Raw genomic sequence first — 24,340 nt, forward strand, 5'->3', positions numbered from 1 at the left:
TGCTTGCGGTTGTCGAGAAGCCGCGGTGTCGTCAGATGGACGTACACACACGTGCAAATCAAAAGGAGAATAACCTTCAAAAGACTCTGGAAGTTGAAAAGGGCACTCTTATACGTTAGTAAAATGGATTCGGTGTCAGCATTATCGCCGGATATTTAGCGTATCACATACCATCCTCTTGTTGATGATTAAGTGGCAGATCGCGAGAAAGGCTTCGCCTTTTGTCACGTGATCCTAGTTTTGCGATAGATTAATATTGAAATTATCATTAGCCTATATTCTCCAAGCACGCTAAAACCATAAAATCTATTAAAAGCTATATTCCGTGTTGTAGTCAGCAAAGATTTGATCGGCGTAGGTCATCAAAAATTCAGTGACGTTGTTACGGTACCCCATGTCAATCATCTCCTTCTCCCCCAGCTGGTCGCGAGCAATGGTCGGGGCAAACACCACCAGCAAGTTTTTGTAGCCCATGCGGTTAACCAGTTGGTACAGGTTGACGAGGGCCAAGTGCTTGGTCAATAAGTACAACACATGCAAGTTAGCAGGGGGCAATTTGTCGAGCACCTTGACTTTGAGGTACTCGACGCGCTTATCGACCTTTGTGGCGGCATTGTTCAGCAGCACCTTGATGAACTCGTCATACAACGAGAACGGAATCAAGGGATCGGGGAGCTTGCGCAAGTACCGTTTGAGAGCCGAGGTGACGGCATTGATGTCACAATCCAATGTCTCATCCAATTTACCTGACTTGTCGTCACCGGTGTGGTTAGCGAACGCGTTTTCAATAGCCACGATGGCCAGGTTACCCCCCAGGATACGGTAGATCCCCTCCATATCCAATCCCCGCCGTTCAACTTCAGCGAGACATTTGGTGATGATAAGAGGGGCACGAGTCCGTTCGTAGTCAGCCCGCTGTTGGATAGTCAGCGAGTAGAGCGGACACTGGTTACCGTCCTCAGTGCCTAAGAACAGCTCTAAAATGTTCAGCGACCTCAGACGAGGGTATTTCTGCTTGGCGTTCTGGCCATTGACGTCAACGGGAGGCGCAAGAGACCCTCCATTTTGGTGGTGATTAATGTTGAGCAGCAGTTGCGATGTCAGACCGGGGATATTCAGACCGCCGCCATAGGCCTTACCTTCAGGTACTGCGAGCAGATTACCCAGAGGGACACCGGTGGTGACCAAGTTGGCGCCACCGGCTTGCTTACCACGCTTCCAGAACTTGAGCCGTGCCGCCCGTTGGGGCTCTCCCGCCAGCGGCTCTTCAAGTTCGTTGTAGTAGGACAGGTTGACGGTGGTGGACAGCGATGAGTTCGCCATCGCCTTGGCGCCGTCGAGCGAGGCGTTGTGCTCCTGGAGGTGTTGATTGGTCTCCAAAAGCACCCGCTTCCGGCGCTCAAGTTCGGCGATCTCGCCCTGTAATTGTTTCTGGTCGGCGGCATAGCGTTCTTGCATCTGGCGCGTTTCCGCGAGCAACGCGTGCTTTTCCGTGGTGAGGGTCCGCACCTCGTATTCAAGCTGCTTTTTGTGGGCGGCCAATTGCGCCACTTCTTGACGCAACGGGTCGTCGGCAGCTGCTTGGTAAATGTCGTACAGGTCCAGCGTCAGTCGCAGGTGGGTCGCGGTGAACAGAGGCAGCTGGAACTGCGAGAGCTGAGGCGTGGTTTGACTCAGCTCGGTGCCTTCGCTCACCAGTGGTTGGCGGCCTTCACGAGGCTTAAAGAAACCAAACTTGTTGGCTAACGACAGCCCGCTGCCGGAGATCAGTCGCTTATGGCGGAGCGACGGCAATTTCGGAGTACGCAACAGGGTTTTGCGAGATAAGCCTTGCTGCAGCAGCAGCTCCAGCCCCGCGTCGTCTTCGGGCATCGGCGGCGGCGCCCGTCGTTTAAGGGCCAGCTCGTTGGGATCGATAGATACGCCAACAAGCCCAAGCCCTTGCGGTGTTTCCTTGAGGTCGCTGCCTTGACGGCTAAGCGGGTGTCTCGGCAGAGGCAGTGACGGACGGCGGCGCGACGACGGCGGCAGATCAAGCTCCGAGTCTCGCTCGGTGAGGGAGTCCGTCAGCACAAAGTCGTTTGACTCCACCACTCGCGCCTGGCGGTTAGCCCGAGCAAACGGCAGGGTGGGTGGCCGCTTTTGTGAGTCGTCCACTGCCAACAGCAGCGAGCCCCGGCGCCCACGCAAGGGTGGCAGACCCGGTGCTGACTCGGGTTGGCCGTACTGTTGAGCAGTATGGAATTCGTGGTCGTGAAACTGGTTCGGCAGTAATATAAGCAAGTTTTTGCCGAACTTCAGTGGCGAAATGTCTGGCAGCGGGGATCTGTTGGTGGGTTTGTCAGTGCCATCGTTCTTGTGTGCTTCCCGGCGCGGTTGCGGGGCTAATTCCACCGCGGGACCCAATTTGCCCGCGTTTTGACGAGGCAGATAATTGTCTTTGCTATTATATTCAGTGGCGGCTTCGGGTGCCAGCAATGACGTTTGCGACATTTGTGCTGGTTGCAGAGGCAGTCTTAATGACGACCGAGTCGGGGGAGCTCCTGGTGATCCCAATGATTGGTTCTTCAACGCAGCGGCGAGCTGAGGGTTAAGCCGTTGGCGTAACAGCGGCGCCCGTTGCAAGAACGCTTCGTCATCTTCCAGGTCTCTCACTTCTTCAATCAGGTAGTCAGTAGTCACTGAACGCACCGCGGGCAGCGCCCCCGCCGGCAGCACTGCCAGCGTCAGCACGGTAAATTGCGAGGTGGCGACCAGGTTCTCGGTACGAGCCAGCGGGAACGAGTCGCGGTATTCGTTTAACGGCGGTGTCTGATTGCGCACGGGGGGAGCCGGCAACAGCTTATCCTTCAGCGACAGCAACAGCAGCTGCGACGGGTTCAGGTTGGCGAACATCGCATCCGCAAGATGGGGCGCCGGCGCTGCCGCCAGCGACAGCATGTACAGGTTGAGCAACGAGTTGCGGGAGTTTTTCAGCGCCACCAGCGACCGTTTGTCGGCGTCTTTGGCCAGCTCGTGGTGGCGTTTGCGGGCGTCGTACTTTTTCTTCTTCGCCATGAGCTTCTCGTGGCACTCCATACAGAAGAGACCCTTCAGGGTGCGGGCGTAGCGCAAGTCCTCGATTTTCATCTTGCACAGGCGGCATTTGAAGCAGTTCAGGCAGTAGGCCTGGTCGCCGGTGAGGATGGCCAAGTCGTCGATTTTCTTGTTGCACTGCTTGCAGTTGTACAGGCAGTTAGAGCATATGAGGTTGCCGTTGCCCAACACGAGGAAATTCAGGTTGCAACCCAACAGCAGCTCGCACTTCAGGCATTTGAAGCACAGGATATGCCACCGATCGTCGCCTAGCTCGTAGGCGTGGCCCTCGAAAATGGGCTGGTTGCACTTCTTGCAGATTTGCAAATCCAGAGGGAGCTCGGGCATCGCGGACGTCAACTGTTCCCGCGTAACGGCCACGGCTGGGGAGGTGAGGGTAGGGTTTTGGCGATTGACCTGGTCGCTTTGGAAAAATTGGCGTGCGAGCGCGTCCTGCAGACAATCACGAACGTCTCCACCCTCAAAAGCTTGTCGTGATATATGCTCGTCCCCGATAAATGAGCCACGCTGGCGTCACGAGAGATGATGCGCTAGGTTTTACGTTTGGGTTTTTGGTTATTGCCACTCGTTATTTAAGTCGATATATCGATCGTGGGCGTGTGATCTCCGCTGATCGCCCGTTAAATGTCTCACTCACACCTTGGCGACAGAGCCTAAAAAAAGAATATCGCGTATACCTCTTTACAGGAACCGGCTACCTGGTGTTGACATGTCGACACTGTGACCCAGGGTAATTGTACGGCTATGGGGGGAAGTTTCCAGTGGGAATGTGGGTTGTCAGCTCCTAGACGCTTAAAACAAAGACACCTAAGCTGCGTCGACGCGGAATCGGCATCCACCGTTAGGGGAGTAGGATCTGAGGGGGGGCTAGACTTTCTCACCACCGTGGGGTTGATGAACATCACGTGACTATAGGGGATCCGGGGCTGCTAACCCACCCCCTCCCTCACCCTCAGATCAACAGTTTTTACAAATCGACACAAACACTTAAAGGAAAACACCATGCGATGGCGGCCGAGAAATTCTCCGTTGAAACTACAGTTCTGTTAAATTCTGAATTCCGCATTGCATTGGTACATTGTTGACCCAAACATTCGAGAGAGAAAAAAAAAAAAAAAAACAGTGACCTCCCCCGCCCCGGCGGAGCCCCCCCGCCCAGCTCCNCGCGGGTGATGATGCTTCAGCGCCACGTACCTTACCCCTGACCAATGCATGCAACATATGCGGGTGACGCCACTAAATCAATATTGTCAAACCGCCGGCGAAGATCATAGCTACATTGATGTCTACATCCGATGGAGTAAAAATCATCTATCAAATATTCTATAATTCCCGCGCCGTCAAGTCCTTAAGGATCTTGAATGGCTTCCCCCGCCAATCGATTTCGTGGCCCATCATCGCCAGCACCCAGATCGGGAGCGCCAACAATTCCCTCATCGCCCAAGTGAAAAGCCACACCAGCACCGGCCGCGCCCCCGCAGGAAGCACGCTGATCCAGTAGGGCACCGGCGGACACTTGATATGGCCCACAAGCACGCGATACTGGTAGAAGTCGGCGACGGCCCAAATCGTCATGTGCAATAAGAAGAGCCACGGGGTAAACCACCGCCCCCACAAGAGCGTCAGCAACCCGACGTTGCCCATCATCCCACACACCAACAGCTCGGTGGTGGGCTCAATCATCGTCGCCAACAACACCATGTACTTGCGCACGCGGAGCCATCTTTCTCGGCGATGGGTGTAGTCTCTCACCGTGTTGTCGAGCCCCAGCAACGGCTGCACCACGACGTCGCCCGTATGCGCGGGACGCAACATCGCGTGCTCCCAAAGCGCGATGGCGATCATGTTGTCTTCACCAATATAACGAGCAAAGAACTTGATGGCGTGGCCGGGACCAAGGCCAGCGAAATAACGAGCATCACGTCTGACTTCGGCAGTGTTGAAAAATGGCAGTGATTGGCAGCGCCCGATCAGCGCCACGGCGTGGTCGAGGTCCAGGCGCCGGTACAAGTTCAGCTTACCGTTGACACAGGGAGCAATGTTCAAGTTGTTGAGACTGCAATAGAACTTAGAGTGCAGTGTCATCAAGAACATCTCGTCGAGCCGCGCCCCCAAGAACTTGGTGGTCTTGCTCAGGTCGGCGTTGTCGGTGGCCAGCGGGTTCGTCAGCACCGCGAGGGGGACGTGGTTGATGAGCCCGACGCGGCGGGCACCACCGACGACGTCCCCGTTGTTTAAGTTGTGTTGGAGCCCGTACACGGCGTTTTTCAAGAGCCGCCGCAGCGCCCACACGTTCAGGTCCATGATCCACAACAAGTCGTGTTTCGCCGCCACCACCCCTTTCGCCAAGTTATTCACCTTAGGGTTGGGTCCGTAGTGGTCGTCACTCTTGTTATTGACGGCGTTATAATTAGAGCTGACGAGGATCTGGGCGTCGACGTCGGGGTGGTCGGCGACGAGGCGGCGCAAGGTGCCCATCGCCGGGTCGTTGGCGTCTTCGACGCAGAAGATGATCTGGAGCTTATCACGAGGGTAGTCCTGGTCAAACGAGCTCTGGAGACACGTGTGGAGCCCCGGATCGATGCCCTTGATCGGCCGGATGATCGTCACCGGCACCCACTCCGTCGCCATGTCGCCGATGGTTTGGGGCTGACGGAAGCGGCGCAAGATGATGACAAAGCCGTAGCAGGCCGCCGCCACCATCACCACGTACCACACCGTCAACACCACCGCTAAGGATAGTCGGATCGAAAGCATCGCTCACCGGATTGTCGGGGTTGCGTGAATTTTCACCTCGCCGTGACGCAAAGGGTTGGCCAGGCAGTACCGCTGACAGGGTGCGCGAAGCCGACCGTTTCACCCTGTGTGCAGCCATCGCGTGGCGGTGGTGGTTAGTGGCTGATTTCTGGCAGCAATCGCCGTTTTGGGGAAAGCGGAGGGCATGGGGTTTGTGGCATCAGCCTTGCCCCACCCTGGCCGATACCGTGTCGAAAAAAGTAACGCTTTCTAACTAAAAATACCTCACCGACCACGGGTCTCGTTCGTCGCACCGATCCCGACATTTGACACCACGCAGGATAAGTCTTGTCATCAAAATGTTTTGAAAAACATGAATAAAAAAAGGGGGTTAAAGAGACGAGTGAGCTTTCAACTAATATAGTTATGACTTATTTCAAGGTCCTTCCCCTAATTATTAGCTATAGAGGCCCTTAGTGTCGTGAGGGGGTTGGCGACGACATCGATGTCGCTGGATCGAATGTTGGCAATATCAAAAAGATAAACCATTTTAGTCTGTTGGTTGATTGGGGATCATAATAGTGGGGGACAAATCTCGATATGCACTACTATCAAGCTTTAGAGGATTCACAACGCGCAATCTATCTTTGTCAAAATCTCATTTACCCAACACGCGGTCGAACGAAAATTTTCGTATATGCCTGGCAACGACACAACAGTCAAACTCCAATCCCTAATAAAATTTCTTCTGGTTATCTCGCTTCATTAGTATACTAAACACGAGTCAGCAAAGCAAGAAAGAAATTTTATTTAGACCTAAGAAAATTGGGAAAGTGGCCCCCCGCTCACCGGTACCCCACAATCTCTCTTCCCTCGGGAATCGACCCACCACCCCAGCCTCCACTTACCCAATTTTTTATGCTCCAGGGATAATAATTGAGCTTACTCCGATAAATCCTCGGGACAAGACGCGTTCGGAAGGGCCTCCACTCTGAGGCATCGCTCTACATGAGGTCATCGGGCTGCCACCACACTCTATTCAACCTCGGTATTTAGCACTCACACCCATTATCCCTCAACGCGCACTACTCTTCTAAATGGTGATGAGGAAACCCTCACTCGATAACCCATCGGTAATTTCCATGGTTGCTTTAACTACCTCCCCCGCCCAACTCGTGACCGTCTAGGCATTAAGGTCTACTTCAGCTTTGGCCTTCTGTACTCTGTGTGTTGACATCGTGCGGCCTTAACCTGCGGCGGCGGCTGCCGAAAGCCCGAGGGTACACGTGAACGGCAAATGTGGTCGGCCTGTGACTCTCCTCAGATCTTGCCGAAATGATCCCTCGGAAGATTCCTCCGTTAGCACACGGTAAATGATCAAACGGAGTGGGGTTCTGGTGTTGGTATCGACGTAGTTTGACTGTGGTATCAAGAGGGGGGTGGTGAGAAGTGACTCGGCAGGTGACTCTGAACGACACGTCCCCTTCGGTCTACTCCGAGCGATTCGGCAACCTCCGAAGCCAACTCGACTCGCTGCAAGTGGAATTGTACCCCCGCTACCACTTATAAAGGTCCGAGCCCGTTGGCAAATGCAACGATAATTCCGGTGTTTCCTCGGTTATCCCCACATTTTCCCCCGCGCACATTCATTGGCTACCGGGGCCTGAGCGCACTATAAAGCCACATCCAATTCCCCACAAAATCTTCGTTTGGAAATGTTGACGAGAGGCACTCAGCTTTTGAGAAACACCACCACCGCCACCAAGCTCATGCCCACCGTTATCAGACAGAAGAACTTCTCTACCTCCGGCCCCCGCGGAGACTTGTACAAGTACCAGAAGGACTTGCCCAAGTTGCCGGTGCCCCCTTTGAACGACACCGTCACCAAGTACTTGAAGCTGGTCGAACCCTACTTGACCCCCGAGCAATTGGCTGAAACTACCGCCAAGGCGCAAGCTTTCGTCAAGGGCCAGGGCGAACAGCTCCAGTCGAGATTGCAAAAGTTCGCCGCCGACAAGGACAACTGGTTGGCCGAATGGTGGGACGACTACGCCTACCTCGCCTACCGCGACCCCGTGGTGCCCGGGGTGTCGTACTTCTTCTCCCACAAGGACCTCACCAACGCCATTGGCCAGGACCAATTGCTTAAGGCCACCGTGTTGACTTACCACACCATCAACTTCATGTACGAAGTCAACACAGAAAACTTGGAACCCGAAGTGATTAAGGGCAACCCCTTCTGCATGAACGCGTTCCGTTACATGTTCAACAACTCGCGTGTCCCTGCTGAAGGTGCCGACGTCACCAAGTTGTTCGACCCCGCTCAACACCAATACTTTGTTGTCGCTTACAAGAACAACTTCTACAAGGTGCCCCACACTGTCAACGGCCAGCGTTTGACCAAGGCTCAACTTTACAACCACTTCCAAGCCATCAAGAACTCGGCGTCGCAACCGGCTGAAGTTGCCATTGGTGCGTTGACTCTGATGAACCGTGACGAATTGTGGGTCGCTTACCAAAACTTGTTGGTGTCGCCGATCAACGAAGCCTCGTTGGAAACCATCCACGCCTCGGCGTTCATTATCTGTCTCGATGACACCTACCCTGTTACCATTGAAGACAAGCTGAAGATGTGCTGGCACGGTGACGGCAAGAACCGTTGGTTCGACAAGCCCGTCGAATACTTTGTCGCTGCCAACGGTAACTCGGGTTTCCTTGGTGAACACTCGAAGATGGACGCTACCCCCACCGTGCAAATGAACAACTACGTTTACGACCAAATCAAGAAGGAAGACCCCGCCAAGTTGATCGCTGAAATCCAAGGTAACTTCAACCGCGAATCGGTGGAAAAGTTGCAATGGGACATCAACCTGCAAACCCGGGCTACCGTTGCTAAGGCTGAACTTGACTTCGCCGCCACTTTGGCGTCGTTGGACCACGAAACTTTCCAATTCTACGGCTACGGTAAGAACCAAATCAAGAAGTTCAAGACCTCGCCCGATGCTTACGTGCAAATGATGATGCAATTGGCTTACTACAAGTTGACCGGCAAGGTGAGACCCACCTACGAATCGGCTGCTACCCGTAAGTACTTGAATGGTCGTACTGAAACCGGTAGAGTGGTGTCGAACGAATCGAAGGCGTTTGTCGAAACTTGGTGCGACCCTAACGCCACCAACGAAGAAAAGACCGCCAAGTTCCAAGCCGCCGCTAAGCAACACGTTGCCTACTTGAGTGCTGCTGCTGACGGTCACGGGGTTGACCGTCACTTGTTTGGTCTTAAGAACATGTTGCAACCGGGCGAACCCGTTCCTGAATTCTTCACCGACCCCGTGTTCAACTACTCGCAAACTTGGTACATCTCGTCGTCGCAAATTCCTTCGGAAAACTTTCAAGCCTGGGGCTGGCAACAGGTTATTGACGACGGGTTTGGTTTGGGTTACTTGGTAAACGCCGACTGGTTGCACGTCCACATCTCGTGCCGCCGCGGCAACGGCTTGAGCTCGGCGGACTTGAAGGCTCGCTTGACCGAGCTGGCCATCGAGATGAAGCAAGTCTTGTCGTCGGTGCTTGAACCTCCTAAGGCCAAGATCTAAATTATTTTATCGATATATGTATGGTTGCAATGTAATAGAAACTGCGAAAACTCGATGTGAATAACAAAATCAGGTATGCATACGACGGCCATCTGCCGGCAAGTGAATGTCTCAAGACCACTGCCTCGGCTATAAATACTACTTTTAACCGCGGGACATCACGTCGGAAGCTTTTCACCCTTTCTCACGCCTACTTTGCTCCCTATCGCGGAGTTACTTGACGAAAAATTCAAGAAGTAGGCACTATCCTCCACAATACTGCTTAGTAGCTGCTGCTATAAATATCTTGCAAAACCGAGACGGCACTAGAGGTTCTAGAAACGACTATTTTGAAGGTTGCTGCCTTCGGGATATTCAGTGGAGGCGATATACCACGTCATGAAACTCTATATCAACAGAGTGCTAGACCTTATCGTTTCCCCTTATCCTCAGCCCTTTCTGACTATGCTTTCTCTGCATAAGCTTCTTACTTTTCAGCCAACGGATTAACGGTTGGCAACCTCCACCCTCACCCTGATTTCAGTTGGCAGGCGAGTGCGTGTGCGAAAAATTACCGGAGAGCAATCTAGGTTGAAACGAGCTTAGCACTTTTCTAGGCCTACGTCGACGATCGTGTCCATGCACCCAATAACCATATATACTGTGGGTAATTAAAGCATGATGAATGACGTGGCCCCACAAAAACGCCTACCATTCCGGTGACAGCCACCCTAACCACACCCACCCTCGACATTCACCAATATACTTTAAGCAACTGGTCATACTTAGAGGGTATAGTGACAGCTAATGGGGTCCACTCTAGTGCGGGACATAGTGCGGCGTCATGCGAGCGACAACTGCGATAAGCCCCCTCCGGCACCCTGCGACCGACGATTCGCTCTCGCGACTTTCTACGTCGTCCGTCCACACCCTCATTCCCACAATGAGGCCCCATAGGGCGGCCACGTCCGTCACCGTCTCACACCCCCACATTCCCCCAGGCCGTATACGTATTCGATTCTGCTACCCGTCGCCCTCGGGTTTATCGGAAAATTCCTGAGGGAGACGGGGTCAGGGCAATATCCTAGTTAACGGTGAGTTGTGTTGGCGACGGTAGTGGCCACCCCGTAGTGCGCACCTAATATTGGCGAAATCGGTCACCCCTCCCTGAAATAACGGAATACCAGCCGGCGGCTTGGGGGGAGCCTCGACTCGGGGGGCAAACCACGAAATTGCTGTTTCCCAGCCCGCCCGCCGCTCGGTGCCGGAGCTCGTCTAGCTAGACGACGACTTTGGGTGATCATCTCCCAGGCTTACGACATCCAACGGTTTGCTGGTGGAACGGTATTATACCAGTGCGGCTACACGGGGATGTACATCATCACTCAGATTCTTGTGTTGGACAACTCGGTGCTCAACTGGCGGTTAGTGTGCTCCTATGTCCCCGCCCTTCCTTTTATTATCAATACTTGGGTCTCTGGTGATATCACGTCGGCAGTGGGTACTCGCTGGCTGTGGGGGATAGGCATGTGGGCATTCATCATGCCGTTGGCGTGTGTGCCCTTGCTAGCAATGATGGTCCACATTGAGTGGATGGCTCGTCGTACTCCCCAGTGGAAACAACTCATTAGTTCGAGAGATACTCAAGAGGATGAGGAGACTGAACTGGCTCAACAGAAAGTGTCATGGAAAGAATATTTTGTCGATTTGTTCCATAAGCTTGACGTGGTGGGTCTCTTCCTCGTGGCAGCAGTGCTTGCGTTGATCCTTGTTCCCTTGACCACTGCTGGCGGTGTCAAAACTCAATGGGGCACCGCAAAGATCATTGTGCCTCTCGTGATTGGTGTGTGCATGATTCCTGTATTTGTGTTGTGGGAATCAAAGTTTGCCGTAAACCCTTTATTACCGGGACACCTCTTGAGAGAGCGTGGGGTGTGGCTGGCGATTGGCATTGCTGTATTCATCAACTGGGTGTGGTATATGCCTAACGATTACATGTACACTGTGCTTGTGGTAGCAGTTAATGAACTGGTGAAGCTGGCAACTCGTATCGTCAATCTTTATACTTTTGTCTCGGTGATCACCGGTTCCATCCTTGGGCTCTTTGTCGTCAAATTCCGCCGCCTCAAACCGTTTATTATTTTCGGCATTTGCATGTGGTTTGTCGCTAACGGCTTACTTATTAAATTCCGTTCCGGCGATGATGCTCGTCTGGGAATTATTACCGGGCTTGTGCTCCTTGGTTTCGGTGCTGGTTTCTTCATCTACGCCACTCAGGCACTGATTCAATCGTGTACCAGTCATAAACATATGGCAGTGGCCACGGCTGCCTATTTATCACTGTACAATGTTGGTTCGGCTCTTGGGGCGTCGATTTCAGGGGCGGTTTGGACGCAGACACTTTATAAACGACTTTTGCAGTACATGGGTGACGAAGCTTTAGCCACCAGGGCTTATGGGTCTCCTTTTGAATTCATTGTTGATTACCCTTGGGGAACTCCAGTTCGAAATGAAATGGTGCAGGCGTATCGTGAAGTGCAAAAGGCTCTTTGTGTCATTGGTATATGTCTTGTCGCCCCCATGTTACTTTTGCTGTTCTTCCTCAGAGACCACCAGCTTGCTCTGACTCAAGAATTGAAGGATATTGAAGAAAAGGAAGCAAAAGACAGGTACAAAGGTTTGTTCAACGTTCTATTCAAAAGAAAAAGACAGTCGGAGAGTGCGGGGGTGGCTGAAATGGAGACTGAAGTGGACGCTATGAGACAGGTTGATACTAAGGCTAACGTCGAATCCAAGATCGAAAGCGTCGATGTAAAAAGTGATAGCGTCGATGTGAAGACTGACAGTTTTGACGACAAAGTCAAAGAAGCAACGATCAAGGAGAGAAGTGTCATCACAGTTGACCAAATGTACAAATAGGTAAACATTGTTATATAAGTTTAATTTACTATTAAATATCTTTTACATTGAGGTTTTTCGATTGTTTCTTAGATCTTTTAACTGCTATATCTGAATACTCAGGCTTGAATACATTAGCAAATCCTAGAGCAAAACAAGATGATCTTAAAACGAAAACTACAATTCAAAGACCATTGATGCTACGCTAGCAGCTTCACAAGCCGTTGATATATTAATTGCCAGACAATCATCTACAATTGCGATCTATTCGATCCGTTGAGGATTTATTAGTGTATATAATCTACCTTAAGGTCCCCATAAAAACCCAGTAACCATCATAAATCATTAAATGCAGTTGATGCAAAAAATAAACTCGTACCAAGGCAGATTACCTTGGGCCAGCACGCTTAGTATCTGTAGTGGTCAGCCTTGTAAGGACCCACCTTGGAGATGCCCAAGTAGTCCGATTGAGCGTCAGTCATTTCGGTCAACTTGACGTTCAAGTGGTCCAAGTGGCATCTGGCGACGGTTTCGTCCAAGATCTTGGGCAAGGTGTGGACGTCGACGGTGAAGTCCTTCAAGTTGGCGAATTCGGGGAATTGCTTTCTGAATTCGTCGTTCTTGGCGTTGAACAAAGCGATTTGGGCCAAGACTTGGTTCGAGAACGAGCACGACATCACGAACGACGAGTGGCCGGTGGCGCAACCCAAGTTGACCAATCTCCCGTCGGCCAAAAGGATGATGTGGCGGCCGTTCTTCATCAAGTATCTGTCGACTTGAGGCTTGATGTTGACCACCGATTCGGCGTTGTCCTTCAACCAGGCGACGTCGATTTCAATGTCAAAGTGACCGATGTTGCACACGACGGCGTCTTCGGGCATTTGTTCAAAGTGCTTGCCGACGATGATGTCTCTGCACCCGGTGGTGGTGACGAAGATTTGACCGATCTTGGCGACGTTGTCCATGGTGTCGACTTGGTAACCCGACACGGCGGCTTGCAAAGCGTTGATGGGGTCGATTTCGGTGACGATGACGCGAGCACCCATCGATCTGAGGGCGTCGGCACAACCCTTACCGACGTCACCGAACCCGGCGACGACGGCGGTCTTACCGGCGATCATGACGTCGGTGGCTCTCTTGATCCCGTCGACCAACGATTCTCTGCACCCGTACAAGTTGTCGAACTTGGACTTGGTGACGGAGTCGTTGACGTTGATGGCGGGGACCTTGAGCTTGCCCTCCTTGACCATCTTGTACAAGTGGTGGACCCCGGTGGTGGTTTCTTCGGAAAGACCGTAGCAGTCTTCCAACATTTCCGGGTACTTTTCGTGGACCATGGTGGTCAAGTCACCACCGTCGTCCAAGATCAAGTTCAACTTCTTGCCGTCCTTGAACGCGTGCAATTGTTGTTCGATACACCAGTTGTATTCCTCTTCGGTTTCCCCCTTCCAAGCGAACACGGGGACCCCCATGGCGGCGATGGCGGCGGCGGCGTGGTCCTGGGTCGAGAAGATGTTGCACGAGGTCCAGGTGACTTCGGCACCGAGGGCAACCAAAGTCTTGATGAGAACGGCGGTCTGGATGGTCATGTGCAAGCACCCGGCGATTCTGGCGCCCTTCAACGGTTGCGAGGGACCGTACTTCTTTTGGATGTACATGAGACCAGGCATTTCGTTTTCGGACAATTCGATGTCCTTCTTACCGAAAGCGGCAAGCGAGATGTCAGCGACCTTGTAGTTTTCAGCAGCCATGTTGATGGAAGTGGATGAAAGGGGGTTTGGCCACGCGCAGTGGTTGGGTTTATATATACTGAAAAATTCTCACGCGGGGGGTCGTGCCACTACCGCCACGTTTAATGAAAAAAAGACTTGTCTCACCACGCATCAGTAACTTCAACGGTTGGCAGAAATATATAGTATAAATTGGGCCGGATAAATAAGGGCATGAAATATGGCAGTGATTGAATCTTAATTGGTGTGCTACATCCTAGCTACGAACAGCGTTATCTGCCTCCTCATTAGTTCTCTCTTTGATCCTTATAACATAAGCGCGTTGAGTTCTCGTCGCATCGGTAAACGACGTGCATCAAATTCCACAAGTGGTTAAGGACAAACGCTCGCAACGAGAATCGGTCGCCAAACTAAATCTGAGTTAAAAATATAGACGTGTCGATTGGATTATGGATTTGGTGGAGATCGAATTGACACCGGTAATTTACTCAAATCGTCGTGAGCATTGTGAAAGACATTAATGCCACGTGTCATATTCTACCCCACGAAGCGTCTGTAGCCCATTGTGAAAGTTATCATAAAGTTGGACACGTGGAAAGCAAATACTTCTTTGGCATATCGAATCTTCCATCGCTTGGCGAAAACAACCCATGGGACCAAGAGAAATTTCAACTTTTTCAACGATGTAATCACAAAAACCACTTCAACGTCACCCTACATTATATTTTGAAGAACAGCATGAAGATATCCGTACGCGCAAACATGAGTATCTAGCACGATCGATCGAGTGACGTGACTGATAACTCAGTGTGGTTTAACTTTCGTACTTCTTGCAAATTAGTTCCCGTAATTATCATTTAATCACATAAAAGGAGTTTGAGAAGCGGAACTTCGAATTTGAAGTGGCAAATAAACATTTCGGAAACGTCTAGAATAGGCAATCTATTTGCTTTGACCTGGTAGAACTGAAAATTTCATCCCCCAACCTCGCTCTATAATTCGTGCTGATCAAACTTTTGGGTTTATTGTTACTTATATGGCGACGATAGTAAATTTACATAGTTAACGCCCGATCGGTTTCGTTATCTTGTAGCACGAGGGTGACTTATCGGCAAAATATTTTTGTTATCGGGGTGCCCCACAAAAACTGTGGTGTCAAACCTGCATGTCACCTATCTAATCACGAGAAACAATAGCATCGGGACGGGTGTATGTCATTGCTAGATAACCACCATGAAATCCCGAAATAAAAAAAACCAACAACATCATATATGTATGTCAGTAGTCCGAACCAGCGGACTCACAACTCGAAGCGGAGCCAGTCCAAGTCCTTAGCCGGCTCGGGGTTCCCAGGCAAACCGAACCCGCGCTGAATTTCCAGCTCATCCACCACCAGTTCCAGCACCGGGGGAGACAGCATTTGGGCAAACGAGTCGATAAAGTCGGCGCCAATGGGGAAGTTTGGGAAAAACTCGTTGGTGTCGATCAACATCTCGTCGTCGATGCCGCGCATGAACAGCAGGTTGGGGTTTTGCAGGAAGGCTTCCGTCTGTTGTGGCGGCCGTTTGAGCGACGACAGCATCATGTCGTTCAACGGCGTGTTGGGGGTCAGGTTTTCGTACCGCGGGGACCGGCCCTTGTACTCGGTGGGGATGGTGGTGAATGACGGGTGGCGGCCAAGCAGCAGGGCCAGCGTCACCAGGCCTGGTGTGTCTTCAGCATCGTTCATCATGCCGTCAAGCTGATTGATCGTCGTCGACAGGTTGTTATATCGGTTAGGGAACGACGACGCCCCATCGAAGAATAGTTTCTGCAGACTGAGGATTTGCATGTTGGTCGACGTGAGCAGCAGCAGCGGCGTGGTGTGGGCCGAGCTCAGCATATTTTGGTGGGGCATGTTCATCAGGGCGATGGCGATGCCCAGGTTTTTGTGGGCGAGACTCGTCAGCAGCCGTCGGGTGGGGATGATCAGGTTACGCTTAAACAGCAGCAGCGGTTGTGGTTTAAACGTGTTACCGGCGATGCTTACTTCCAGCTTTTTCCGTTTGAACAGCTGGTTATAGCTATTGGGAGTTTGTGGAGTGTATGGCAGGGGCACTGACAGCAGAGGGATAGGGATAGCTGCCTGTTGTGTTTGCAGTTGAGTCTGGCCCTGTTGCGCCAAGTTGGTCGAGCTACCCCTCAGCTGAGGTTTAGGGAGGATAAGGACATTTTTGTATCTCGAGTTCAGCAGCGGCAACAGGGTTGAGATCGGCGGCGCTGACAGAAACTGGGGGTTAATGGCAATCGGTGCCTGGGACGATATTGTGGGTTTGCGGTCACGAGGGTTAACCAGCACCAGCACCAGCGGCAGCGGCTGTTTTGGTTGGGTTTGCGACCGTCTCAGCGACCGCTTCTTAATCACGTCGGTTTTAAGGGAAAGCGGGCGGGTGGTGCCGTGGAGCTTAAGGAAAAGGCCACAGGCATTGCACAAGGTGTTTCCCTGGGGGTCTTTACGCCAAAGCGGGGTGGTGTGGGTTTTGCAGTTATGGCACTCTGTGGGCTTTGGTTTCGCCTCTTTCAACAGCAGGGTCAAGTTCAGCTTCGGTCTGGCGTCGACGGGGGACACCAGGGGCTCGGTTTTGATGGTATCCAACAGCATTGGCAGCAATAGGTCCAACACCGAGTCGCGGTCGGTCAGTTGCGACGCGACGTCCATCGAGCGCATGTACACCTGGGTGTCACGCGAGTCGCGGCGAGTCGAGTGGTTCTGTAGCCGTGGTTCGTCCTTGACGAGCTTGGAGGCCTCACCGAAGAGCTCGTCGATCGAGGGGTCTCCGTGGAAGTGGTGGGCCATGCGCTTAAAAATGAGAATTTTTTTTTTTCCCTTAATTTCGGTTAGGGAGTGCGCCTCCTCCCTCTGGAGCACGGAAGAGTCATAGCAGTGCGCTATGCGGGATTCTACCACCGCGGGAATTTCAGCAAAACCGTAATTTGTAATTAATTAGAGTAAAGTGGTCAGTTTTTTTATATTGGTACTATTAAATTTTTAGGACTTTTCTACTATTTTTCATTTAAGACTCTGTTTGCTTTATTTTAATCGATTCATCCGTTGTTCTACGTCTTCGATTTCCATCACCTCCACTCACGCTCTTCAGCCTCGGCGTGGGGGCTTTTAAAGCCGACACCCGCCCAATTAATCAGACACTGCCACCCAGCAAACATTGGGCAGCGATCAACGCTTGCGGTCGCGATGACGAAGGTGGCTTGCCACCACCAATAAGCTAAGCAATTTTTTCTTTCTTGATTGTTTCTTTGTCCGCACTCAGGTGATCTCTATTGCCATTCTGGGGGGAACAATAAACGGTGATGGAATGTATACAACTTGTCGCTAAAGGGGGGGGTCTTGTGTCGCAGAAATCAGACATCGCAGGTGCTGGGGGTGTTTAATTAAGGTTTAGTGGGCTGCGTCGGCGATAGGCTCAAGTGACAATAACTTAAAGGGATTTGTAGATGCGCTGGTTGTGTGGACGATATTGGAATTTGTAGTTGGTCTTGGCCAGCGACGGGTGGCGGGGCATGGCGTGATGGATTGTCATCATCTTGCCTTGACTCGGGGATGCATGGTGAGCGTCACTTTAATGCCGCAGCAATGAGGGGAAGAAACCCGCAAAAAAAGAAACCGACAACTGTGAGATTCGAACTCACGCGGGCAGAGCCCACTTCCTTAGCAGGGAAGCACCTTAAAACCACTCGGTCAAGTTGCCGATTTGTGATTTGAGTTATTTTTGTCGTACCATATGGTGGCGCAAGTTGGAATAGTAAGGAAATTGCCGGCCTAAATACCATTTCTTGAAACGCTTTGACGTTCTTTGCAATGAGAGCTCTCTTAGAGTCCAGCATCTCATCCGCAATCTGCAAATCAGAGTTCTCGTCCTAAGTCTGAACGAACCCTGAATCAGTTTTTTTTACAAGTAGATATTAATGCTCACTTATAGTTAGAAAAAAAATTACGAAGCTTTGCATTCATTGCTTGCATTTGATTAAGCTGCAAAGTACCTTCGTTGTTTCCAGCCAGTAACGGCAATGGCTCTGGGTTTCGACCTTTAGAAGTCATATTGTCGAAATCGAACATTCTCTTACTCGAAAAATAGTGGTGGTAACTGTATGGCTGTATCGAGCCTAAGTGCTATATAACATCGTCACCCCGGGAGATGGGGAATTTCATCACGGTGCGTTTTCACTTACGCTAGAGCGGGACTGTGTCTTCCACTGGGGCCAATCAAATGATAAAGTGTTTTGACTGTGATTACAACAGAAGCATTGCATCCGGAGTAATTACAAAAGAGGTGAGGTTTTATGGTGGTTTTTCTATTTGATATCATTCAAATTAAAAGGGAATTACCGATCAACACATTTCATTCAGGTTGGACAATGTTCTCGTCGTCAGTATCGTTGAACTGCGCCACCTTGATGACCCCATTATCATAGTCAAACAAGATCACCACATGGTTGAGGATGCCGCCACCAAGGAGAGTAATGTTGTTGAGCCGTTCCGACGACCTGGCCGCCAAGTGACAGGCGTCTCCCTCGGCGTGCCCGTTGATAAACTCCTTAAGCTTAATATCCAAGATCAAGTCACCAAAGCCAAGCTGGAACAGCCCGTCAGGGATGTCACAGTCAACTTTGTAACCCGTATCCTGCTTCTGAGGGTTCTTATACAACGCGACAATAGGGTCAAGAATCGCATCGGGGAGGTAGCTATAGGCGCCAGTGTCCACGACGATGGGGACGTCGCCGTGGTCGGGATAATACGTCTTGCCCTGAGCAGTGACGTTGGTGATGGGTACCTTGAATGTATCGGGATCCGAGTGGACACTCCATGGCGAACCCACCTTGGCCTTATCGTAACCACCAAAGATAAGCTTGCCGGTGTCCTTGGCCACACTGAAGTACAACGATGCCACTCCGTGGTCGATGGCGCCGGCGTGCTTCAACTGATGCGCCACCGGCACGTATTTGCTGTTGCTCTGTCTCGCGAGACCGACAATGCCCTCCTTGTAGTACGGCGGATTTTCGATGACGCCAAAGTTGAAATTATCAATGCCACCATCAGCAAAGGCAATGGTGTCGTTAACATAGTACCCAGAAGCTTGCTCGGTCCCGGCATATCCCACGTAGGCCGGCTGGGTGGTGTTGACAAGCGACGTCGAATGGTAGGCCCAGTCGTCGTCGTTGCCCAACCACGTAATCAACGACCCGCTGTCGGCGATGGGGTGGAACACCTTGCCCTCAGAGCCCACCTTCACCTCAAGATGGTACAGGAAGATGTCATTGATGCTGAGTTTGGTGGTGAGGACCCCCGGGGTAGCTCGCTTGTCCACAGCCAGCAGGTCAAGCGAATCAAAGGGGATGGCCATGGCCAAGGCACAGAGCAGCAACACGTTACAAAGCAACTTCATTTGGGGGCTGGTTTGTAGGTTTAACTGTCTTTAATGGTCGATAATGCCACCATTTTATATTCTCAATTCCCCTAGCTTTTGTCCCACTTGAACTCACCGTTTGTGGCCATGATAAAGTTATTTAAGAATGCCCCTAAAATTTGCTTTGCGACACCAGGACTGAAACGACACACAAAACAATGTCGAGGTGACCTTCGTTGACATTCTCTTTAGTGGAGCGTTAGAGTGGGCTTCAGTTGCAGACAACTGTCGGGGCGTATTCACGAGAAACTAATCATATGAGGGGGCCTGACGGGAAAATAAATAACGCCAGACAACCGATTCACAAGTACCTGATGAATTGGACGTTGGCTGGCGATTTAGTTGATAGCAACTACCACTTTGACTTATTGTTCGGTAGCTCTGACCTATTGTTCGGCATCTCTATCACCTCGAATGCACGTATATTTTCTCCTGCGTTCGATTCCCGAGTCAAATCACCGTAACCCAATGTGGTAGGTCCATGCCACCCTCCAATGTTACCGAAATAACAAACACAGCAACATCTCCACCAAATCATTTCGGCGCATATCTTACTGTGTCAGAGATGTAGAGATGAGCTACAAATATCTTCGACTCTGATGGCATCTTACTCTCCGCACACCGGTACTCGTTAAGACGGTGTTCCGGTACCATGCCTGGTCCTGGGTCTTCCAACCACGCGTCTCGATACTTGAACATGAGATCCTTCATCTCTCTCTTGGAGTCCAGCATCTCATCGGCAATCTGCAACTAAGAGTCCTCGTCCCAAATCTGAACCAACCCTGAATCATTACGAAGCATGGCTTGCGTTTCATTAAGCTGCAAAGTACCTCTGGGTTCCGACCCTCATATTGTCGAAATCGAACTCCTCATAGCATCGGACATATGTTCCGAAGCTGAAGATCACGTCTTCTGCAAGATCGTTTACGAGATAGAACCATCCAACGTGTATCAACCCGTTGAGGTCCACTTCAAGCTGAACTTGATATGTGCAATCCGTACTGAAACTAGTATGTATTAGTCCCAAAGGACGACTCCCGGGCTTTTCTTGACCAACTTTCCCAGTGGTGCGAACGCCATCTTCATCCGAAGTATACTAGTACCGAGCTCATCGATCTTAGCTTCCAACTTCAAGAAGATCTCATGTCCCAATCCTTCCGTGTCATCACACGGAGCCGTATACTGATTCAATTGAAAGGCTACCCTTTCGCTGAAAAAAACGCCTGCTGGTTCCCGAATCATGGTCTTCCCAGAACCCAACGACGTCATCGTCGGTGGCCCTTTTACGGTCATCCGGCTCGGACCGAATCATTTTTTCTTAAAAAAACCTTCTTTCGCCTTTGTCATAGAAGGGCATTGTGCCTGTTTGTGGCCGAACCCCTTGCATTTGCGACATTGGATGTTTCTATCAACAATGCTCTTCGCAACCTGGCTCCGCACCTGCGGTGCTCGATTCTGCTGATTCTGCGGACGGCGAGGACGCTTACCGTTACCTTGCCGATCGTCGTTCTGAACGCCCCCGTTCCGACGCTTGTTTGGTCTCCAATTACCACTGTTCCTCTGGGAGTCTCCCGACTGCATTGTGTTGAGGGCAACAGGGTTTTGAGAAGGTACTAACCCCTCCAAAGTGAGTCCCGATTCTTCCGTACCAATTCCAAAATACGGTATACGGCGCTCAACTGGGGTAAAGTTGATGCTCCGGTCCACGGTTTCAGACCATTGGTAATGAAATTGCGGTGGAGGTATCTCCCACCAGTCATTAGGGTTTTCCTCCATAAACTTTCTGATGCGGGCAGAACCCGCCAGGCGAACAGTCTCCCAAGTGCCAAGTTGACACAAAGGTATCAAGACATTATGCATCCGGTGATGGAAGGGAACTTTCATGTGCTCCTCATAAATCCGATTGAAGTTGAAGGTCTCTCGCATATCTTCTTTCACAACGTACAAGCTGTACATGGAATGGATTTTAGCAATGCACGCTTCCGGAGTTACAAGCTCAACTTTCCACAAAGCCTGCATCATCTCGGATTCAGTCCTGCTGGCTTCCATCACTAATCGCTTGTCTGGGTTGCCCTGTTGGTCTCTTTGACCGACCCATCCTTGACGACCGGTCAAACCCAATTTCAACATGATTGCCAACGTTATCATCTCAGCCTCAGTAGCTGTCAATCTTCCTTGGGATCGTCGACCGGCCATGTCACACACCCGTAACACAGAGTCAGCGAATTTCAAGTACGCATTAAACTGGCGTAATAATCCATCAAACCCCTGAGGTTGGCCATCAAGACTAGGTTCAAACCCATCACTCAAGTTAGCCTTCAACTTGTCCACGATAATGAACCGCGTTGAAAACACTCCAGAGTCGTCAACTGAGGGTGTATCTGATTCATCATCATTGGATGGAAGTGTCCAATGACGCGGAGGAGGAGCGGGAGGGATCATTTCAGTATCTCCATCGCCATCCTCTCTCGAAGGGCTATTACCCTTACCGGCTCCCTCTGAAACAGGTCTGCCAGCTTCTCTCGACGAACCTTGAGCAGGAGGGGAGGTACGGGTGGATTCTCTTGTTCTGGGTGCCATTGGATCCTTTTGTTTCACTCTAGCCACGCAAGTTGGGGTAGTAAGGAAACTGCCGGGTCCGCTTACTAGTCTGTAAGTGGATTGATTTCACACTGAGCCAACCGTCCACCCGGATCCGGTCTATCCTATCTCCGTCAGAGACTTACCTTAGATCCCATGATGGTCAGGGGTAAAGATAAGATTAGACCTGTTCACAAAACCAAGGTCACCTGATCATTCACGTGAGTTTCTGGCCTCCACTACCTTGGCCCAGACGTTCATACCTCTTATAGCACACAAAATTGGGTTATTTTAGCGTGATGATATTTTATGAGGTGAACACTAACGTTGAATTTCAAGGTTTTCCTGACAATGATAAATATGCCAGTTAGTTTTGTTTTAGCTCAAAAAGACCGAGTTTGGACCGTCTTTCACCAGATCATCGCGGTCCGACCTCCCAATTTTGACCAAATTCGCTGTAAAATGATACCCTGACACCCTCACCGACACCCCATACGACCCACAACCCCCTGAAGCCATCACAATATCCCTTTCCACTCAAACTTCCCCCTAAACTCGTGGGCATCATTTTGCCATCACCACACTTAGAGCCACGCATTTCTCACTCCACTAAGAAAAAACCCCGCCGGACCCCGACGACCGCCCATGTCCCAATCACTCATCGTGTATAAGGGCTCAGGGCAAGTATGCTACCAATATAACAGCAAGGTGTCTCCGTTCAATGAGTTTATCTACCACATCGTCAACGAATCGGTGCAGACGCTCGACGGAGACGTCGTCACCACCACGGTGAACAACAAGCGGTTTTACGGGACCAAGCGCAACCAGCTCCACGTGGCGCTTTACTTTGATAGTGTTACGACGTTGGATAGTGATAAGATCAAGGCTACGTTGCTGGGGGTTGCCAAAACCTATGAAAAATATCAAAATGGGGAGATACCGTCAACAAAGATGAAGGAGCTCATCGATCTACAATTCACTCGACTCATGTCGATGAAATTTGAGGCACGGGCTGAGGAAGAAACAACAGAGTCGACTCGAGAGACTTCGCCTACGGCGAAACTGACATCGGCGTCGACATCTCTGAAAAAGCCTACTAATAAGGCAGCCGCGGGGAGTGGTAAAAAGATGAGACGATGGGTTGATGGCGAATTGGTGGAGCATGGCCACGATGCTAATTTGGACTTTTCGGCTAATAAAGAGGCTGCTGACTACGACGCCCCGCTACAATCAGTGGACAATTCCAATTTCGTACGCGACAAAGAATTGGTGCTTGTGAACGAACTTAACGAAATCTTAAATGCTAAAGAAGATACTCCCGATGATTCTACCAAAAAGCTGGGTTTCCTTTCCAAACTTTCAGGCTATTTTGGCGGTCAAGTGGACATTGACGCCGTCCTGAAAAAGTTCCAGGACCAATTGGTGGCGAAGAACGTGGCTCCGCCGATGGCCAAGCAAATCACTGATAAACTTGCCACTAAGTTTAAGGGGGGTAAAGTGACGTTGGCTCAGTATAAACAAGCCCTTGTTGACGAGCTCACTAAGACATTAACTCCTAATGTGTCTACTGATTTGCTTTACGAGATCAAAAAGAAACAATCGGGTCCATTTGTCATCTCGGTAGTCGGTGTCAACGGTGTCGGGAAGTCAACCAATCTTGCCAAGTTGGCCTACTGGTTTTTGCAAAATAACTTGAACGTGCTTATTTGCGCCTGTGACACGTTTAGACTGGGGGCAGTGGAACAATTGAACGTCCACGTTAATAACCTTGCTCGTCTCAATCAGCTGACACTGTCGACGGCCAAAATTGAGTTATTTGAAAAGGGGTACGGTAGTGGCGATCACGTGGTGGCCACGGCCAAAGCTGCCATTGAATACGGTGGCGCCAACGACTACGACGTGGTGTTAATTGATACTGCTGGGCGAAGCCATGCCAACTCGCGGTTGATGGCTCCTCTCAAGAAGTTTGGTGATGCCGCTAATCCCGATAGAATCATTATGGTGGGTGAAGCGTTGGTGGGTACTGACTCAGTGGAACAGGCGCAAAACTTCAACAACGCGTTTGGAAACCGCCGCCACCTCGACTTTTTCATCATCTCCAAAGTGGATACCGTCGGGGAGATGGTCGGGACGATGATCAACATGGTGATGGCGACGAAAGTGCCGATTTTGTTTGTCGGGACGGGGCAGACATATACTGATATCAAGCGGTTGAGCACCAAGGCCGTTGTCGACATGTTGATGAGTTGAAATATTGTAGCTC

The 24,340-nt window shown here is 51.0% G+C and overlaps 9 protein-coding genes across 9 annotated transcripts; 3 read left to right on the forward strand and 6 right to left on the reverse strand. All coding sequences in view use genetic code 12, as the record gives it.

Moving 5' to 3' along the window:
• Window positions 1-309: 309 nt before the first annotated feature.
• RGA2 (Rga2p) lies at window positions 310-3,423 on the reverse strand (the record flags this gene model as incomplete). The annotated part of the gene is made up of 1 exon (XM_034155919.1): window positions 310-3,423. The coding sequence occupies one exon, from the start codon at window positions 3,421-3,423 to the stop codon at window positions 310-312; it is 3,114 nt and encodes a 1,037-aa protein (XP_034011957.1).
• A 996-nt stretch (window positions 3,424-4,419) lies between these two features.
• On the reverse strand, window positions 4,420-5,853 carry HSX11 (Hsx11p; the record flags this gene model as incomplete). The annotated part of the gene is made up of 1 exon (XM_034155920.1): window positions 4,420-5,853. The coding sequence occupies one exon, from the start codon at window positions 5,851-5,853 to the stop codon at window positions 4,420-4,422; it is 1,434 nt and encodes a 477-aa protein (XP_034011958.1).
• A 1,694-nt stretch (window positions 5,854-7,547) lies between these two features.
• CAT2 (carnitine O-acetyltransferase) lies at window positions 7,548-9,428 on the forward strand (the record flags this gene model as incomplete). Its single annotated transcript, XM_034155921.1, has 1 exon — window positions 7,548-9,428. The coding sequence occupies one exon, from the start codon at window positions 7,548-7,550 to the stop codon at window positions 9,426-9,428; it is 1,881 nt and encodes a 626-aa protein (XP_034011959.1).
• A 1,350-nt stretch (window positions 9,429-10,778) lies between these two features.
• Window positions 10,779-12,326, forward strand: DIURU_003188 (uncharacterized protein; the record flags this gene model as incomplete). The annotated part of the gene is made up of 1 exon (XM_034155922.1): window positions 10,779-12,326. The coding sequence occupies one exon, from the start codon at window positions 10,779-10,781 to the stop codon at window positions 12,324-12,326; it is 1,548 nt and encodes a 515-aa protein (XP_034011960.1).
• A 386-nt stretch (window positions 12,327-12,712) lies between these two features.
• Window positions 12,713-14,056, reverse strand: SAH1 (adenosylhomocysteinase; the record flags this gene model as incomplete). The annotated part of the gene is made up of 1 exon (XM_034155923.1): window positions 12,713-14,056. The coding sequence occupies one exon, from the start codon at window positions 14,054-14,056 to the stop codon at window positions 12,713-12,715; it is 1,344 nt and encodes a 447-aa protein (XP_034011961.1).
• Window positions 14,057-15,335: 1,279 nt separating this feature from the next.
• Window positions 15,336-16,871, reverse strand: GLN3 (nitrogen-responsive transcriptional regulator; the record flags this gene model as incomplete). Its single annotated transcript, XM_034155925.1, has 1 exon — window positions 15,336-16,871. One exon carries the CDS (start codon window positions 16,869-16,871, stop codon window positions 15,336-15,338), a length of 1,536 nt encoding a protein of 511 aa, XP_034011962.1.
• Window positions 16,872-18,432: 1,561 nt separating this feature from the next.
• Window positions 18,433-19,476, reverse strand: DIURU_003191 (pepsin-like aspartic protease; the record flags this gene model as incomplete). The annotated part of the gene is made up of 1 exon (XM_034155926.1): window positions 18,433-19,476. The coding sequence occupies one exon, from the start codon at window positions 19,474-19,476 to the stop codon at window positions 18,433-18,435; it is 1,044 nt and encodes a 347-aa protein (XP_034011963.1).
• A 1,329-nt stretch (window positions 19,477-20,805) lies between these two features.
• Window positions 20,806-22,077, reverse strand: DIURU_003192 (C2HC-type zinc finger protein; the record flags this gene model as incomplete). The annotated part of the gene is made up of 1 exon (XM_034155927.1): window positions 20,806-22,077. The coding sequence occupies one exon, from the start codon at window positions 22,075-22,077 to the stop codon at window positions 20,806-20,808; it is 1,272 nt and encodes a 423-aa protein (XP_034011964.1).
• Window positions 22,078-22,722: 645 nt separating this feature from the next.
• On the forward strand, window positions 22,723-24,327 carry SRP101 (Signal recognition particle receptor subunit alpha; the record flags this gene model as incomplete). The annotated part of the gene is made up of 1 exon (XM_034155928.1): window positions 22,723-24,327. The coding sequence occupies one exon, from the start codon at window positions 22,723-22,725 to the stop codon at window positions 24,325-24,327; it is 1,605 nt and encodes a 534-aa protein (XP_034011965.1).
• Window positions 24,328-24,340: the final 13 nt, after the last annotated feature.

Source organism: Diutina rugosa, assembly GCF_008704595.1.
Source record: "Diutina rugosa strain CBS 613 chromosome Unknown scaffold19_size194765, whole genome shotgun sequence".
Taxonomy (NCBI): domain Eukaryota; kingdom Fungi; phylum Ascomycota; class Pichiomycetes; order Serinales; family Debaryomycetaceae; genus Diutina; species Diutina rugosa.